Below are 16140 nucleotides of genomic sequence, written 5' to 3'. Positions count from 1 at the left end.
GGGTGTGCTGCTATTTCCAGGCCTTTCTGTGGGGCCTGGGTCCTGTCCCGGGGCCAAGCCACGGGGTCATCCTCAGCTGCACGGGGCGTGCCAACCACAAACAAGTCACTCACTACAAGCAGCACCATGCAGCCTCCTGTGTGGACGAGACCCTGCACCCTGCAGACTGGAGACGCACCCCGATTTCCCAGGTCACGGGGAAGTGTGGATCTGATAAGGGACTAAATGTGGCGTCTTTCATACGTTTCTCTTACGTATTTTATTTTAAAATGAAAAAAAATCAGGACATGGGGAACGAGTAGAAGGCTGCTGCCTGCTGCAGTTCCCCTCTTGCTCCGAGAGCGGGGATGGCCCAGCTGGGGGGGCCTGCTTCGGGCCTGGGTGCCGCAGCCTCACCTGGACACAAGGGCACAGGCTTTGTTCTCCAGGGATCTGTCTGACACCAGCATCCCCGGGGGGGCTCAGACCCTGCACTTTTCTGTCTGCTGCTGGGGGGTTGAGGGGACAGCAGATGGGCAGCGAGGGCTGGTGGCTGCCCAGGCTGGCCGTGCCCAACACCAGCAGGTGAGGCGGAGGCAGAGAGGGTGTTGTGGCCAGATCACCTGGGCCCATATGGAGCTCACTCCTCCCTCGGGGGGCCGCTTGGCTGTGCTGCTGGAGGCATGGCACTTTTCCCACCCAATGGATGGCGGGGCTTCATCCTTCCTCCCCCTGCAGGAGGCAGGGTGCCCAGGGTCCTCCCTTTGTCCCCTCTCCTTGGGGGAGGTCTCTTTTTGCGGTGTGACCTCTAGTGGGCATTTAGGGTCACGGCAGAGGGCTTGCCCCCAGCCAGCAATGTGAAACAAACAATGCCATTTCGATAGTTTCCGAACCTACCCCAGCCCCCTCCCCATTTTGACTTGAAAATGCCCAAGTGACAGAAGGCACAATGTGTGTCCTTCCTATCTTTGCCTCTGTCCCTCTTCTTCCTGAGGGGGGCGATCCCTGGCGCCTTCCCTTCTTCCTTGTGTGCCGGCGTGGGCCCTCCCTGCTGTCGCTGAAGCCCACCTGCACTGCCTCTGAGCTGCGGAGGTCCTGGAAGCAAGGTGGAAAGGTGCTGGAGGGCCAGGGGGAGGTGCCCCTGCAGCGCTGTCCCTCCCCAGCAAACAAGCAGCTGGGCTCTGCTGGGTGTTCTCCATGGCACTGTGTTTGGCAGACATTAACCATGGAACAACCAGGGGTGCTGGTGTGGCTGGGATCAGCCCACTCCACAGGAGAGGAAGCAGCAGCTCAGAGAGGCTGAGTAATTTGCCCAGGGTCACACAGCCAGGGAGTATTAGCGCAGGGCCCCAGCCCCGCAGCCTCACCTCTCCTGAACATGCTCCTCTAGGAAGAGCCGCCGCTGGTGACTCTCAGTGTCAGTTGTTCTGGGACCCTTTCACCAAGTGCGGTGTTGAATCAGAAGCGCCAGCTCACACAGCAGGTGCAGCCAGAGCAGTCCCAGCCAAAGCTGGGCGCTGATGAACTTGGATTGAAAATCTTAACTTGGGCTCAGCCAGAGTGTATTGCTTATGAAACCACGACTTTTCCCTTCCCATATGAGGACTTCTAGTACCTTGAATTCGGTTCTCATATAAAAACCGAGGGTGCTGTTTTACAGAAACACAGGGAGGCTAAGCCTGGCACACCGCGGCCGCGTGGGAATAAAACTTGGGCTCTTGGGACTCACAATTCAAGCCTGGAGCCAGCTAAGGCCTCTGATGGCGCAGCCCTCATGCCCCTCACAAATGTGGGTGGAGCTCGGTCAGCATCTGGCTTCGGCATCCCCATCTGCCGTGCGCCCCTGCCTTTCCAGCCTGTGGCTCACCTTGCCCAGCCCCACGGCCTGATGCCCTGGCTACATCTGCCTTGGCTGGGGCTCCTCTGGGCATCTGGAGTTGCTGCTTCCTGGCTTCTTCCAGGATGTTTACAGAAACTGCAGGTCTGCAGAGGACAGACGGCTCTGCCCACAGGGAGGACAGGTACCTGGTGCCCCTTCCCACACATACCGATGCCACTGGCCCCGGGTCTGGCTGTCCTGAGCTCTCCCTGCCTGGCCCTGCTGATGAACATGCCCTTCCCAAGGAGCAGAGTTGGTGGAAAGAGGCAATGGACCCACCCAGGGCGTGAAGATGCTTCTCAGAGTGAGGCCTGAGAAGCAGCTTCCGGCCCCAGGGCCAAGCAGTAGGAACTGACAAAGCACGGAGGGTCCACCTGTGTGCACAGCCGAGCTGCAAACCCAAGGTTGTCACGTGAGAGCCCTACCCACTGCCTCAAGGGAGAAAACGGCTTGGCTCTAGGAGTCAGGACTGCGGTGGGGCCCAGGCAGCCCCTCACTGGCTGAGACCCTTGCAGTGTTCTCGATGCTCAAGCCTTGTCCGCTTCCCTCGGGGCAGAGCATCACCTCGGCACAGTTGGTGTTTGGGGCCGGGTAAGTCTGTGCGCAGGGCCGCTCCATGCGTTGTGGGAGGTTAAGCGGCATCCTTGGCCCCAACAATGGATGGCAGTCCCTCCCACCTGTCAGCCAACAGGCCCAGACAAGCCAGGTGTCCCCCGGGCCACTGGGCACTACGGGGTTGTGACCTGCACCTCCCATGCGGCAAACAGTGCTAAGCACTGGGGACACGGCAGTGAACACTGATGGCTCTGACCCCACACAGACCACAACACATCATGTCCCGGGATACGTGCTCTTGTGGCCGCCCCGATCACAGACACATCAGGAGGCAGTGGGCTCCCAGGTGCAGGGAGGGTCAGGGCTGAGGTGGAAGTGGGCAGGGGCGGTCGTGTGCTGCTTGGCTCGGGTGACACCTGGCTTGGCACCTGGTGGCTGAGGAGGGGCTAGTGAGATGCTGTGCCCTCAGTTGTCTTCCTCTCCACCTGGGAGGCACATAATTCCCAGAAACCTCAGCAGGGGCCGACTCCGCCCTGGCCAGAGCCAGCCCCACGCCACCCAGGAACCAACTCTGGCCCAGGGAAAGGGGTTTCCATGAGGCTTGAGTCTGTCGTGGCTCCCTTGAAGTTCTGGGGCTACCTTCCCCGGGCACGTTCCACCCAGTTCCTGAGCAAAGCAAAGAGGTAATGGCCACTGGGCCACCGTCTGCCATGCAGGCCAGTCGGATTGCTCCCGTGGATTGGGTGGGTGTGAAGCTCGGCGTCACCAGGAAGCTGTTGGGAGAGATGCACACCCCAGTTCCTGCACGCTGAGATGTGGCTTCTGGGAAGGGGGTTTGAGCATTTGTAGTTTCCAAGGCCCCCAGAGCAGCTGCCCTGTGGCCGTCATCTGCTGCCACTGCACTAAACAAAGCACCTCTGTTGCAACATCTCTGGGGAAGAGGATTCCAGAGAACACACTTCAGGAAAATGCACAATTTTACATGCCCAGCTAGCAGTCCTTTGCCCTTTAGTGAGAAAGGGTTGAGCTGTCCTTTTTCCTTCCTTTTAAAAAGCATTTGGGCTGGAGCAGTGCCTCACGCCTGTAATCCCAGCATTTTGGGAGGCCGAGGCAGGGGGATCACTTGAGGTCAGGAGTTTGAGACCAGCCTGGCCAACATGGTGAAACCGCATCTCTACCAAAAAATACAAAAATTAGCCGAGTGTGGTGGCGCGCGCCTGTAATCCCAGCTACTCAGGAGGCTGAGGTGGGAGAATTGCTTGAACCTGAGAGGCAGAGGTTGCAGTCAGCCGAGATTGCGCCTCTGCACTCCAGCCTGCGCAACAAAATGAGACGCTGTCTCAAAAAAATAAATAGCTGGGTGTGGTGGTGGTGGTGGTGGGGGGTGCCTGTAATCCCAGCTACGTGGGAGGCTGAGGCAGGAGGATCACTTGAACCCGGGAAGCAGAGGTTGCAGTGAGCAGAGATCACACCACTGCACTCCAGCCTGAGTGATGATGAGAGATTCCATTCCCCCACCGCCCCCCACCCCGAAAAAAAAGAAAAAAAAAAAAAAAAAGGTTTGGTTAGGTTTTTGAGGTGTAAGCTATTTACAGTGAAATTTTACCGTGTGTGCAGTTCTGAGTTGACGGATGGTTGTAAATAAGCACCATCAGGACATGGAGTGCTCCAGCCCCCATCAAAATCCCTTCATGCTGATGCTGCAGTCTCTGCCTCCCCAGATCTCCAGCCCCTGGCGCCCCGATCTGCTCTCCACCCTGTAGTTCCACCTCAACCAGAACGTCTGGGGAGTGGGCTCTCCCAGCAGGGAGTCTGTCTGCCTTTCTCCTTTGGCAGGGTGTGGCTCAGCCTTTGTGCATTATTGCTCCAAGGAGCCTCATCAGACGTTTTTCCAATACCCTCGTGAAATTTTACCACCACAGACATACTGTCTGTGTACTGTGTGTATACCTGTGCTTCCTACTTCAAGAGAGGAAGACAGTTTCAGCTACTCAGGAGGCAGGAGGATTGCTTGAGCCCGGGAGGTTGAGGCTGCAGTGAGCCACTATCACACCAATGCACTCCAGCCTGGGTGACAGTGGGACACCGTCTCTAAAAAAAGGCAAGATGTGTTTCCCCTTACCTGCCAAAGACCAGTGTTTGCCCATCTGCGGGAAGCAGCATCTTGCTGAGAATGCGGGACTTCAGCACGATGCCCTGAGATCCATCCGCGGTGTTGCCTGAATCAACCGCTCATCCCTCGGATTGCTGAGTAGGATTCACAGGGTGGAGGCGCCACAATGTATCTGTGTCCCCAGAAAGAATATTTGCAGTTTCCAGTTGGACACTTTATCAATAAAATCACTATAAACATCTGTGTGATTTTTTTGTGTGGATATAAGTTTTCATTCCTTTAAATACCTAAAAGTGGGACTGCTGTGTCACATGTTAAGCACATGTTGCATCAGAGGAGAAACTGCCACATTTTCCAGAGCAGATGAAGGAGTCCCCCTGTGCCACATCTTCGCCATCCCTTACGATGTACTCAGTGTTCTTTTTTTGAGACAGTCTCCCTCTGTCGCCCAGGCTGGAGTGCAGTGGCCTGATCTCAGCTCACTGCAACCTCTGCCTCCTGGGTTCAAGTGATTCTCCTTCCTCAGCCTCCCCAGTAGCTGGGACTACAGGCATGCACCACCGTGCCTGGCTAATTTTTTGTATTTTCAGTAGAGACAGGGTTTCACCGTGTTAGCCAGGATGGTCTCGAACAACAGGAGGCAGAACAACAGGCATGACCAAGAAGGTCAGGACATAGGCGGCTGAAGCCGTCCTGCGGGGGATGCCAGGAGCCAGTGCAGAACACGTCCTGAAGTTGTCCTGACTGCAGAGTGGAGTGGCTGGAACATTCACCCCACCCTGTCACTGCTGATGGCTGTCCCCACACATGGGCCAAGCAACTCTCGTAGCTGGAAGGAGCCATTAGCACATCAAAGTGAGGCTGTTTGCCTCAGTGGCCCACTGCTTCTCTGCCCTGTCTAGCCAGGTTGATGGTCCCCTCTGGTCTGGTGGTGGCTCCTGCTGTTCAGGTGTCAGGCCTCTCTGCAGGGCCACCACTAGCCCAGGGTGCTCCTGTGTAAATTCATGTATGGTGCTGCTTTGGAGCAGGCTAAGGCCCAGGCTGGGGTGCATGATTTGGTTAGCTGAGCACGGGGTAAATGCAAGCCTCACTTGTGCTCTTGGCAAGGGACCCTTGATGAGTGAAGAAACCACACAACTGTGCCCAGGAACCCTGCTTCTGTCTGGGTACAGGCTGCCTGGGGAGGTGTGATCTGGGAGGAGCCTGCAACTCTCTCCTTGGGATCAAGGAGGTTCTGTGGGTTTGGCTTCGGTCCCCATTACCTTGGGTTCACCAAGATCTCATTCTGCTCCTCTTTCCCTCTACTTGGGGGCTTTGGAAACAAAAGCCTAGAACAGGCAGTGGTAGTGGCCAAACTTCCAGCCTGGAGCACACTCACGTCACAAACTGACGTGTGCTGGACTCTGTGTTTGGCTTTTTTTTTTTTTTTCTTGAGACAAGGTCTGGCCGTGTCACCCAGGCTGGATGGAATCATGGCTCATTACATCCTCAACCCCCTGGGCGTAAGTGATCCTCCCACCTCAAACTCCCAAGTAGCTGGGACCACAAGCATGTGTCACCATGCCTAATTTTTAAATTTTTTGCAGAGATGAGGTCTCACTATGTTGCCAAGGCTGGTCTCAAACTCCTGGGCTCAAGAGATCTTCCCACCTTGGCCTCTCAAAGTGCTGGGATTACAGATGTGAGCTACCATGACAGTCCCTGGTTTTTAAGCACTTTCCATGCTCTTTCATATTTGATCTTCTGAAACTTCCTTGGGATTGGTTCTATGGTTGTCATTATTTTAGACATAAAACTGAAGCTCAGAAAAGTTAGGCAACTTGTCTGATACCTGTCTCTGATAAGAGGCAGAGCAAGGATTGGGATCTAGGCCTTGTTACTCAGAACACAGGGGCAGGGTGGCTGGAGTTTCCTTCACATCCCCAGCCTGTGTCATGATGGATTTGCTTTCCTGGTTTTGAACATCACACACATGGAATTGTCTGTACATTCTGGGGTCTGACTTCATTGTACGCTTCATCCACATTGTTGTGGGTTGTGGTTGTGTGCCCTTTTCCATTGTTGTACAGAATTTCCTCTCTGTGAACATGCCATACTTTCTTTTTAAAATCTTTTCTCCTATGGATGGACATCTGGATCATTTCCAGTTTGGGGTCATCAGGAAGAAAGCTGCTGTGGGTAGTTTTGCTCATGTCTTCTGGTACACATAAGCTCTCATTTCTCTTGGGTGAGGTGAGGAATTAGTTGGTCATCAGATATTCATATGTTTAAGTTTTGTAAATACTATCAGTTTGCCAATGTGGTTTTATCGATTTCATGAGCCATGTATGAGGGTTCCAGCTGCGACATCCTCGACAAACTAGATATTGTCAGTCCTTTTAATTTTAGCATTCTTGGGTGGGTGAGGGCAGTGAAGAGCTATTCTTGACATGGAATGACAAGACCTAGTGTGCCTGAGGTGAAGGCCTGAGCGTCCAGGGGAGCATGAGCCTGTCTTCTATGCCTTGCTGTGCTATGGCAATGTTTCAGTGTGCTCAGGAGGAAAACAGACAGCAGAGAAGCCGAGTGCTCCCAAGTGGGCAGAAATGAGACAGGCATAATGTGCTAGGCTAATGGTGACTCTTGGAATTTTGTCATTAGCTACAAAGAGGGCAGTGACATGATTTACACACACACACACACGGGGTGGGGTATGTGAAATATTAGGCAGCTAGTACGGCAGGGGCACCGCCTAATCAGCATGGATGCTGGCCAGGAGAGGATGTGTGTATGTGCTGGCTGGAAACACTCCTGCTCATAGGTCATGTTCTTAATGATTAAATAACAAGGCAAGAAATCCGAGAGGGCAGTGCCTGGGAGCACCCTGTTTGCTCTGTGGCCAGAACGCAGCACACTTAAGTATTGCCCATCAGGGTTAGAGGTGCTCGTGATGGTTTGGGCAAATACAAATATTAATCCAGAGTATTTGAGTCTGCATGAAAATACTGAAAAGTGAGGGAAGACCCAACCGTTTCCAAGAAATACAAATTGGAACTAGCGATAACTTAACATAATCAGAGAGGCAGAGAGCACTGGGTTTTACTAAAATATGAAGACATACGTCCTGTCTCCACGTCAGCAACTGCCCAAAGTACACGCGTTCAAGCGAAAAGAGCGGGTGGGGTGGGGAGGCTAAGGGCCAGCCAGAGCTTCGGTGCTTGCACAACCAGGCCTCCGGGTGACGACTGCTTCCAATTCTGCGGCCTTTAAACCCCAGGTTGTTAAAGAAAACCTATTTCTCTAAAAATCACGATTCGAGCCCCACCTGAGGACGCAGCGATCCAGCGCCAACTCATTATCTGAGATAAAGGAGTGATTTTACCAGAAGCGCCTATGCAAGACGCAGGGCCCCGCGCGGGCTGCTCCCACCTTTCTCTCCTTGCAGGGTACCGAGACCCTGGCTGGGGCGGCCGGCGGCCTCTCCGGCCCATCCGTCGGAAATGATGAGTGGCTCCAGTGGCCGGGGTCTGCAGGGACCTACCACAGCGGGCATGGCGGGAGCCCCGCAGCCCCACACAGCCGCGCTCTGAGCCGCTGACCCCACGTCTCTGCGTGAGGGACCAATCAGCCGTCAGCTAAGTTCACATACCTAGAAGGCCAATTTTGATTGGCTTGGCGCGGGCCAATCAGCGGGAAGGGCGAGCTCGCGGGCGCTGTTGGGCTTCTCTGAGGGGTTGATTTTGGGGCTGGGGTTGGGCTCGGGTTGGGTTCCGGCTGGGGCCAGAGGGAAAGGCGGGAGCCAGGGCGCCGGGGACTGCGGACGACGTGTGTGTGAAAGGGCGCGTCAGCCATAAGAAGCCATACGCGTGCGAGCCGGTCCCCACTGTCCCCGCGGCGTTGTCACCATCATCATGAGGCCACTGGAGCAGCCTCAGGCGCTGCTGACGGGGATCCGGGCGCGGGGTGCGTCGGGCTCTGCAGGTTGGCACTCACACCCAGCGCGCAGGATGGCAGGCAACTGCGTCCTGAATCCTGCCCGCGGCTACCCGACACCTCGCCTGTGAGTTCCCGGCCCGGCATTGCTCCATGACCTATGCATAGGCAGAACTCTTGACCGCCACCCACAGGAACCTCACTTACATTGGCTTAAGAACAAAAACGCAACTGATGGTTCCACATAACTGAAAAATGTCGGAAGTAGGCCTTCAGGCATGGATGTATCCAGGTGCACATTGACCATGGTCCTGGAAGGTTTCTCTCCCTCTCTCAGCTTCCTTTTTGCTGGCTTCCCTTGTGGAGGCAAGATGATCACCAGGACCTCCTGAGGTTTACATGTTATCAGATTATCAACCTCAACAGAAAGGAGATTCTTTTTTTCCCAGCCTTCCAGGCTGGGCAGTGGTGAGTTTGGCCCACTTGAACTACAAGGACTGAGATGGCTGTGGCCCCTCCCCCCCCACCAGGAATATAGCAGTGCTGTCATTACCAGAAGGGGCCTTGGATGCTGTGGACGGCAATGCCCCATCCTCTGTTTTCAAGCATTATCTGGGAGAGTTGATGCTTGAATCTATTACTCTCACAAAAATAGCAATAATAATAATGGTTATTATGACAATGAAACCCAAAAACACTTATATCACTCTTATGGTTTTCACACTACAAAGCACTTTGACCCACCACTGTCAGGGAAGCAGGGCTTTGCACCCACTGGAGACACTTCATCCGGCCAACATTCAAGCAGTTTGTTGGGGTGTGGAACAGGGAAGAGTAGCACAGGCTGTGTAACCCCAAATGCTTTGTCATCCCAGAGACAAAGCACCTGGGTTTTATAATGGAAGGAGTTTCATTAATGGACAGTTTGACGATGTTTTTTCTTCAGTATTTCAGTAAGTTGAGGGTGTCTGACAAACCATCATAGGTGATGTGATTGGCAGCTCCATGTCTTGGAAAGTTCTCACCAGGTTGGAATGCTCCTGTCTTTTCTGATGGTCCAAGCACAAGTGTAGCTGGAGTCAGCTTGAAGCTGGTTGGCTTGGGAATGCAGGATTCCATGACAGCCAGCCCCCAGGAGCCCCTAGACATTAACGCATGAGCGAGCACACGCCTGCTTCTGATGTCACCCTTTCACTCTTCTTGGGCTCAGAGGATCCCCCCGTCCCCGCCACCCGTGGGCTTTATTGTTAAGAGTCAGTTCTGAGAAGATAGGTCCAGGCCTGTGCCCTAGCATCCCTGCCCCCTAGTTTACACAAATCCTAAGCTTTTCTGTTCTTCTTTTCTAGGAATAGCACATTTGAAACCTGCAAGAAAGAAGTGTGCCTCCCCCGTCATTCGGTAAGGAAAGCACATCCTCAGCCACTTGGCCCTGACCCCAACATACCCCTGTGGGGTGAGGAGAGCAGGGAATGTGGGTCCAGAAGCTGCATCCCATGAGAGAATGCTCCAAACACAAAAGTGTGGTTGCAGGAGCTATCCCTGGGCCTCCAGAACACCTCCCAGGCCCTCACAACACCTCAGAGTTCAGGAGGCCACCTGATGTACCTGCTCTGGGCATCAGCTTCTCCGTGTGCCCCTGGAGGTGATGGCAGCCCCTCTCCTTCCTGCCTGAGGGTGTTTCGAAGGTCACATGGGATGAATGTGGAAGCTCTTGCATACCAGAGTGTGACAGATGGCCATAAAGTCAGCACTCATGTGCCCATAAGCTCTAGAGCTGCTTGTACATGCCCGTTTTCAGAGGGGACCACGAGACTTGCTCATTGTAGCACAGCAGGAAGCGGCTGAGAATCCCAGTGCACCTGATTTGCAAGCTCTGGGGAATCCCCCTCCAAATGACCTTGGAGGCCTCAGGGTGAGCCACGGTAGCCTGCCTCTTTCCAAGCTGCAGTAGGAGCTGGGGACCCTGCCCCGGGACACCATCTTCCTGAGCACGGATCTACTGTGCCTGAGAGCCTCCTGTCTCCCTGCAAATGCAGCATCAAGCTCAGTTCTCTCATTTCTGGGTCTTACTCAGATGCACCCTGGCCCCTGGGCCATCTGCTGTGAGTGCCAGACCAGATTCAGGGGCTGCCTGCCTGTGTCCAGGGTGGAAGCAGCACTGCCTTACTGGGTCCCTCTGTCCCTGAGATCCTGAAAGCAGGTAGGTGACTTGAACCAGGAGGTCTTAACCTAGGGTCCAGGGTGAATGTCAGTTGACCAGTCACCCCTCAGAATTAGAAGTATTATATGAATGGATATTTTAACATTTCAGGGAGACAGTTTGAGATTATTTATTTATTTTCATGTCAGATGGGTAATGTGCTGACATTGTAGCAAGGTCTGAGGGAGGCATACCTCACACATGTGCATGAGTACCCAATTATCATGCTTATGAAATATAAAAGGATCTGTGATTTTTAAACAGTTTTTTCTAAAAACTCGACTTCTAGAGGTTTGATTGGCATGTGATAAACTACACGTGTGTAAAATGTACAATGTGGTAGGTCTTGCCATGGGTATTCCCCCCTGAACCCACCACCACGATCAAGATAATGAGCATATACACAACCCTTAATCATGTCCGTGGATTCCTTTGTAACTTTACCCAACATTCCATACCCTGACATCCCCAGGCAACCACTGACCTGCTTTCTGTCACTGTAGATTAATTTGCATTTCTGATAATTTTATATAAATGGGGTCATAGACTTTGTACTCTTTTGTCTGGCTTCTTTCACTTGGCATAATTATTTTGAGATTCTTCTATGTGATCATGGGCATCAATAGTCATTCTTTTTATTATTGAGTAATGCTGCATTATATGAATAGACCACAGTTTATTCATTCACCCAGAAGGACATTTGGGTTGTTTCTACTTCTTATGTGTTACACACAAAGCTGCTATGAGCATTTGTGTATAAGGCTTTGTATGCACATATGCCTTCATTCTTCTTGGGTAAATACCAAGGAGTGGAATTCCTGAATCATATGGTAGGTGTGTATTTAACTTTAAAAAAGAAACCTGTTGACTGTTTTCCACCATTTTACATCTCTACTAGCAGTGTTTAAAGTTCCAATTCCTCCACATCGTCACCAACACTTGGTTTAGCTGATGTTTTCAATTTGAGACATCTTAATGGGTATCTGTCTCATCGTAGTTTTCATTTGTATACCCATGATAATTGGTGATGTCAAGGATCTCTTCATGTGCTTTTGCCATCTGCATGTCTTACTCGATGAAGCATCTGTTTGTTTTGCCCCTTTAAAAGAATTACTTTTTTAAATTACTGAGTTTTGATAGTTCTTTATATATTCTAGATACAAATTCTAGATACAAGTTCTTGATCCGAGATTCAATTTGTAAATATCTTTCCATGTCTTTGGCCTGCCTTTCTTTTTTTGAGACTGGGCCTCGCTCTGTTGCCCAGATTGGAGTGCACAATCATGGCTCACTACAAACTTGAACTCCCTAGCTCAAGCAATCCTCCCCACTCACCCCCCAAGTAGCTGGGACCACAGGCGTGCACCACCATACGAGGCTAATTTTGTTTATTTTTCATGGAGATGAGGTCTCACTATGTTGCCCTGGCTTGTCTCAAACTCCTGGGCTCAAGTGATCCTCCTGTGTCGGCCTCCCAGTGTGCTGGGATTAGGGTGCGAACCACCACGCCTGACCTGGCTTGTCTTTTTATTCTCTTATCAGTATCTTTCAGAGAGAGAAGTTTTACCTTTTGATGAAGTTCAGTTTATCAATTCCATCTTTTCTGGATCTTGCCTAGGTGGGCCTGTCCCCAGCACAGCAGTGGATCACGCTTTAGGTGTCGTAGCTAAGAGATCTTTGCTGAACCAGAGGTCAAAAAAGGTTTTTTCCTATGATTTCTTTTAGAAATTTTATACTTTTATGTTTATGTCTGTGATCCATTTTGAGTTAATTTTTGTATATGCTGTGAGGAATGGATTGAATTTTTTTTTTTTTTTTTTTTTTTTTTTTGTGATGGAGTCTTACTCTTTCACCCCGGCTGGAGTGCAGGGGCACGATCTCGGTCATTCTTTTTATTATTGACTAATGCTGCATTATATGAATAGATCACAATTTATTCATTCACCCAGAAGGACATTTGGGTTGTTTCTGCCTCCCAGGTTCAAGCAGTTCTCCTGCCTCAGCCTCCCAAGTAGCTGGGACTACAGGCACACACCACCATGCCTGGCTAATTTTTTGTATTTTTGGTAGAGACAGGGTTTCACCATGTTGGCCAGGCTAGTTGAACTCCTGATCTCAGGTGATCCACCCACCTCAGCCTCCCAAAATGCTGGGATTACAGGCACGAGCCACTGTGCCCAGACTTGAATTGGGTTTGTTTGCATATGACAGTCTAATTGTTCTAGCACCGTCTGTTGTAAGGGCTGTATTTCCTCTACTGACTCGCCTTTATACCTTTGTCAAAGATCAGTTGTTGCTGTAGTTTAGATGTTTGTCCCCTCAAACCTCATGATAAAATTTGATCTCCATTGTTGGAGCTGGGGATCCCCAGTGTTGGAGTTATTTGGGTCATGGGGGGCAGGTCCCTCCTGAATGGATTGGTGCTGTCCTTGTGGTAGTGACTCAGTTCTCTCTCTATTAGTTCCCAAGAGAGCTGGTTATTAAAAAGAACCTGGCATCTCCTCCCCTCTTTCTTGCTTCCTCTCTCGTATGTGATCTCAACATATGTGGGCCCCCCTTCACCTTCCACCGTGAGAGGAGGCAGATGCCCAATCTTGAACTTTCAAGCTATCAGAATCGTGAACCAAATAAACGTCTTCTTTTTTGTTTTTTGTTTTTTTTTTGAGACGGAGTCTCGCTCTGTCGTCCACGCTGGAGTGCAGTGGCATGACCAATCTCAGCTCAGTGCAATCTCCGCCTCCCAGGTTCAAGTGATTCCCCTGCCTTCTGCCTCAGACACCTGAGTAGTTAGGATTACAGGCACTCTCCACCATGCCCGGCTAACTTTTATATTTCTAGTAGAGACAGGGTTTCACCATGTTGGCCAGGCTAGTCTCAAACACCTGGCCTCAAGTGATCCACCTGCCTCGGCCTCCCAAAGTGCTGGGATTACAGGCATGAGCCGCCACCACACCTGGCCAAGCCTCTTTTCTTAATAAATTACACTGCCTCAGCTATTCCTTTATAGCCATACAAGTGGACTGACAGTTGTTCATATATGTATGAATTTATTTCTGAACCCTCTTCTCTTCTGATCGAATTGTCTATCTTTATGCTAATACTACACTGTCTTGATTATTGTGTCTTGACTTTATAATGCCTGGAAATCAAGTAGTGTTCATTTTCAAACTTTGTTTTTCTTTTTCAGAGTTGGCTCTTCTCATTTTTTTTTTTAATTTCCATGTGAATTTTAGAATCAGTTTGTCAATTTCTATAAAAGTACCCTACTGGGATTTTGATTGGGACCGTGTGGGCTTTGTAGATCAGTTTGAAGAGAATCGTCTTTTGAAAAATATTGAGTCTTTTGACTCATAAACATGATACATTTCTATGTTTATTTAGGTTTTCTTTAATATTTCCCATAAATATTTTGTAGCTCTTATTATATAGGCTTTACACATCTTTTGTCAGATTTACCCATAAGTATTTCATAATTTTGACGACATTGTTTTTGAATTTCAGTTTATGACTTTTCATTGCTGGTATTAGAAGTACAACTGATTTTTTGTCTTTTGTTCTTGTATTCTACAATATTGCTAAACCTATTTATTCTAGTAGCTCTTTTTGTGGATTCCATCAGCTATCCTACATAGATGATTGTGTCACTGCAAATAGAGATGGCTTTCTTTCTCCCGTTTCAATTTGGAGACTTTTATTTTTCTTGCTTGATACACTGGCTAGACCTTTCAGTACAGTGTTGAATAGAGCAGTGAGAGGAGACATTCTTGTCCTGCTTATGAGGGATGGCATTCAGTTTTTCTTTTTCTTTTTCTTTTCTTTTCTTTCTTTCTTTTTTTTTTTTGAGGTGGATTCTCACTCTGCCGCTCAGGCTGGAGTGCAGTGGCATGATTTTGGCTCACTGCAACCTCCGTCTCCCAGGTTCAAGAGATTCTCCTGCCTCAGTCTCCCGGGTAGCTGAGATTACAGATGCCCACCACCACTCCCAGCTAATTTTTGTATTTTTAGTAGAGATGGGGTTTCACCATGTTGGCTAGTCTGGTCTCAAACCCCTGATCTCAAGTGATCCACCTGCCTTGGCCTCCCAAAATGCTGGGATTACTGGCGTAAGCCCTGCTTCCGGCCTTCCTCCCATGTCTAATAGCCTCTACCACTACGTGCAGAGCTGTAACTCCTCCTCCTGCTGTAACCTCCTCCTCATCCTGTTGCCCGAACCATGTGCCTTGTTGAACCCGCAGCTGAGAGGTGGGACCACCCTGTCTTTCCGCTGGAGAAGCTGCAGGGTCACAGTGCCAAGGGTGGGCTGTAGAGAGGGTGAGGAACTGAGGCAAGAGTGTAATTTGCTATAATTCACATACATGTGATTGCATGTACATTCTTTTTTAAAAAATGCAAATGGTAGTGTACTGAACTCACGGTGCTGCATTTTCCTCACTTTACATCCTGTCTCAGAGTTTATTCCATGTCAGTCCAGACAGCTCTGTTCCATTCTTCCCAAGGCTGCCTATACCCTGTTGCCCGATGTCTGTCATTCATTGTCTCTTACTGAAAGGCATTCGGGCTGTCTGGTCACTCCTGACAATGGTGCAACCAATATTTCTGTGCATAGGACACTCTGCAGATGTGAAAGTATCCTCATAGGGCACGTTCCTGTGAGTGGAATTGCCGCGTCAAAGGCTGTCGATTTTAGAACCTGATGAACTTTGTTAAGATGCCAGCACAGCCGTCTTCATAGCTGAGAGCACTGAGGCACAGGGATGCTGTCGATTTTAGAACCTGATGAACTTTGTTAAGATGCCAGCAGCGCCCTCTTCATAGCTGAGAGCACTGAGGCACAGGGATACTGTCGATTTTAGAACCTGATGAACTTTGTTAAGATGCCAGCAGAGCCCTCTTCATAGCTGAGAGCACTGAGACACAGGGATGCTAAGTGTCATGCCCAAGGGCCCCAGCTGGAGACCACCAGGCCAGGACAGAGCCAGGTCTCCCAATACCAACCTGTGTGCTCTGCCAGGGCACAGGTACAGATGGTGGGTAGGGAGGCCAGGTGAGCCACGGAGGTCCCATGTCTCCCAACAGTGGGCATGTTGTAGAGGGTAGACCACAGTCCCTTATCTGGAGTGGTTGGGTGTGCCTGTGGGTGGGAACAGCTCTCCAGGGCCTGCCCTGGTACTAAGACCTAGCCGGGGGGTCTTCTGAGGGATAGCTCCATCAGGGAGTCGTTGGGGGCAGGCATGGCTCCATCCCCTTCTGAATCTTCTCCTCCCATCCTCTCTGTTAGAGTCAAAAGATGGTTCAGTTTTATATCCCCCAAACCACCAAGATGTGCCCCTGCCTATGCCACCGCTTTGGGGGCCGCCTCCCGATGCCTAGGGACCAGGCAGTGATGCCCTACTGGGTGCCCCAGGTCCTGAGGTCTCAGCAGCAGGTAAGGAGGAGGCGCACACTGCAGTGAGAACTGAAGAGTGAGGTGGGGGCCGGGGGAAGGGGAGATGGGAGGAAGAA

The 16140-nt window shown here is 50.9% G+C and overlaps 1 protein-coding gene, 1 long non-coding RNA gene and 1 other non-coding gene across 6 annotated transcripts in view; 1 reads left to right on the top strand and 2 right to left on the bottom strand.

Moving 5' to 3' along the window:
• Positions 1-240: 240 nt before the first annotated feature.
• LOC112129399 (uncharacterized) lies at positions 241-8117 on the bottom strand. The gene is made up of 3 exons (XR_008514739.2): positions 7935-8117; positions 4536-4698; positions 241-3344 (listed from the first exon to the last, which is right to left on the bottom strand). It is a non-coding gene; the product is annotated as an uncharacterized LOC112129399 (long non-coding RNA).
• A 123-nt stretch (positions 8118-8240) lies between these two features.
• Positions 8241-16140, top strand: part of C18H16orf95 (chromosome 18 C16orf95 homolog) — a 40435-nt gene continuing 32535 nt past the window's right edge. For 2 of the 4 annotated variants that reach the window (XM_054534277.2, XM_024233660.3), the window contains exons 1-2: positions 8241-8565; positions 9785-9836. In XM_054534277.2, coding sequence (XP_054390252.1) covers positions 8417-8565; positions 9785-9836 — 201 coding nt within the window. In that variant the 5' untranslated portion in view covers positions 8241-8416. Of the gene's footprint in view, positions 8907-9784; positions 9837-10512; positions 10639-16140 lie in introns of all 4 variants that reach the window. The other 2 variants (XR_010137863.1, XR_008514737.2) reach the window with 2 other exon arrangements.
• Positions 10782-10885, bottom strand: LOC112129486 (small nucleolar RNA U13). Its single transcript, XR_002911882.2, has one exon. It is a non-coding gene; the product is annotated as a small nucleolar RNA U13 (small nucleolar RNA).

This window comes from Pongo abelii, chromosome 18, assembly GCF_028885655.2.
Source record: "Pongo abelii isolate AG06213 chromosome 18, NHGRI_mPonAbe1-v2.0_pri, whole genome shotgun sequence".
Classification (NCBI taxonomy): domain Eukaryota; kingdom Metazoa; phylum Chordata; class Mammalia; order Primates; family Hominidae; genus Pongo; species Pongo abelii.
This window is presented reverse-complemented; position numbering and strand designations above follow the sequence as displayed.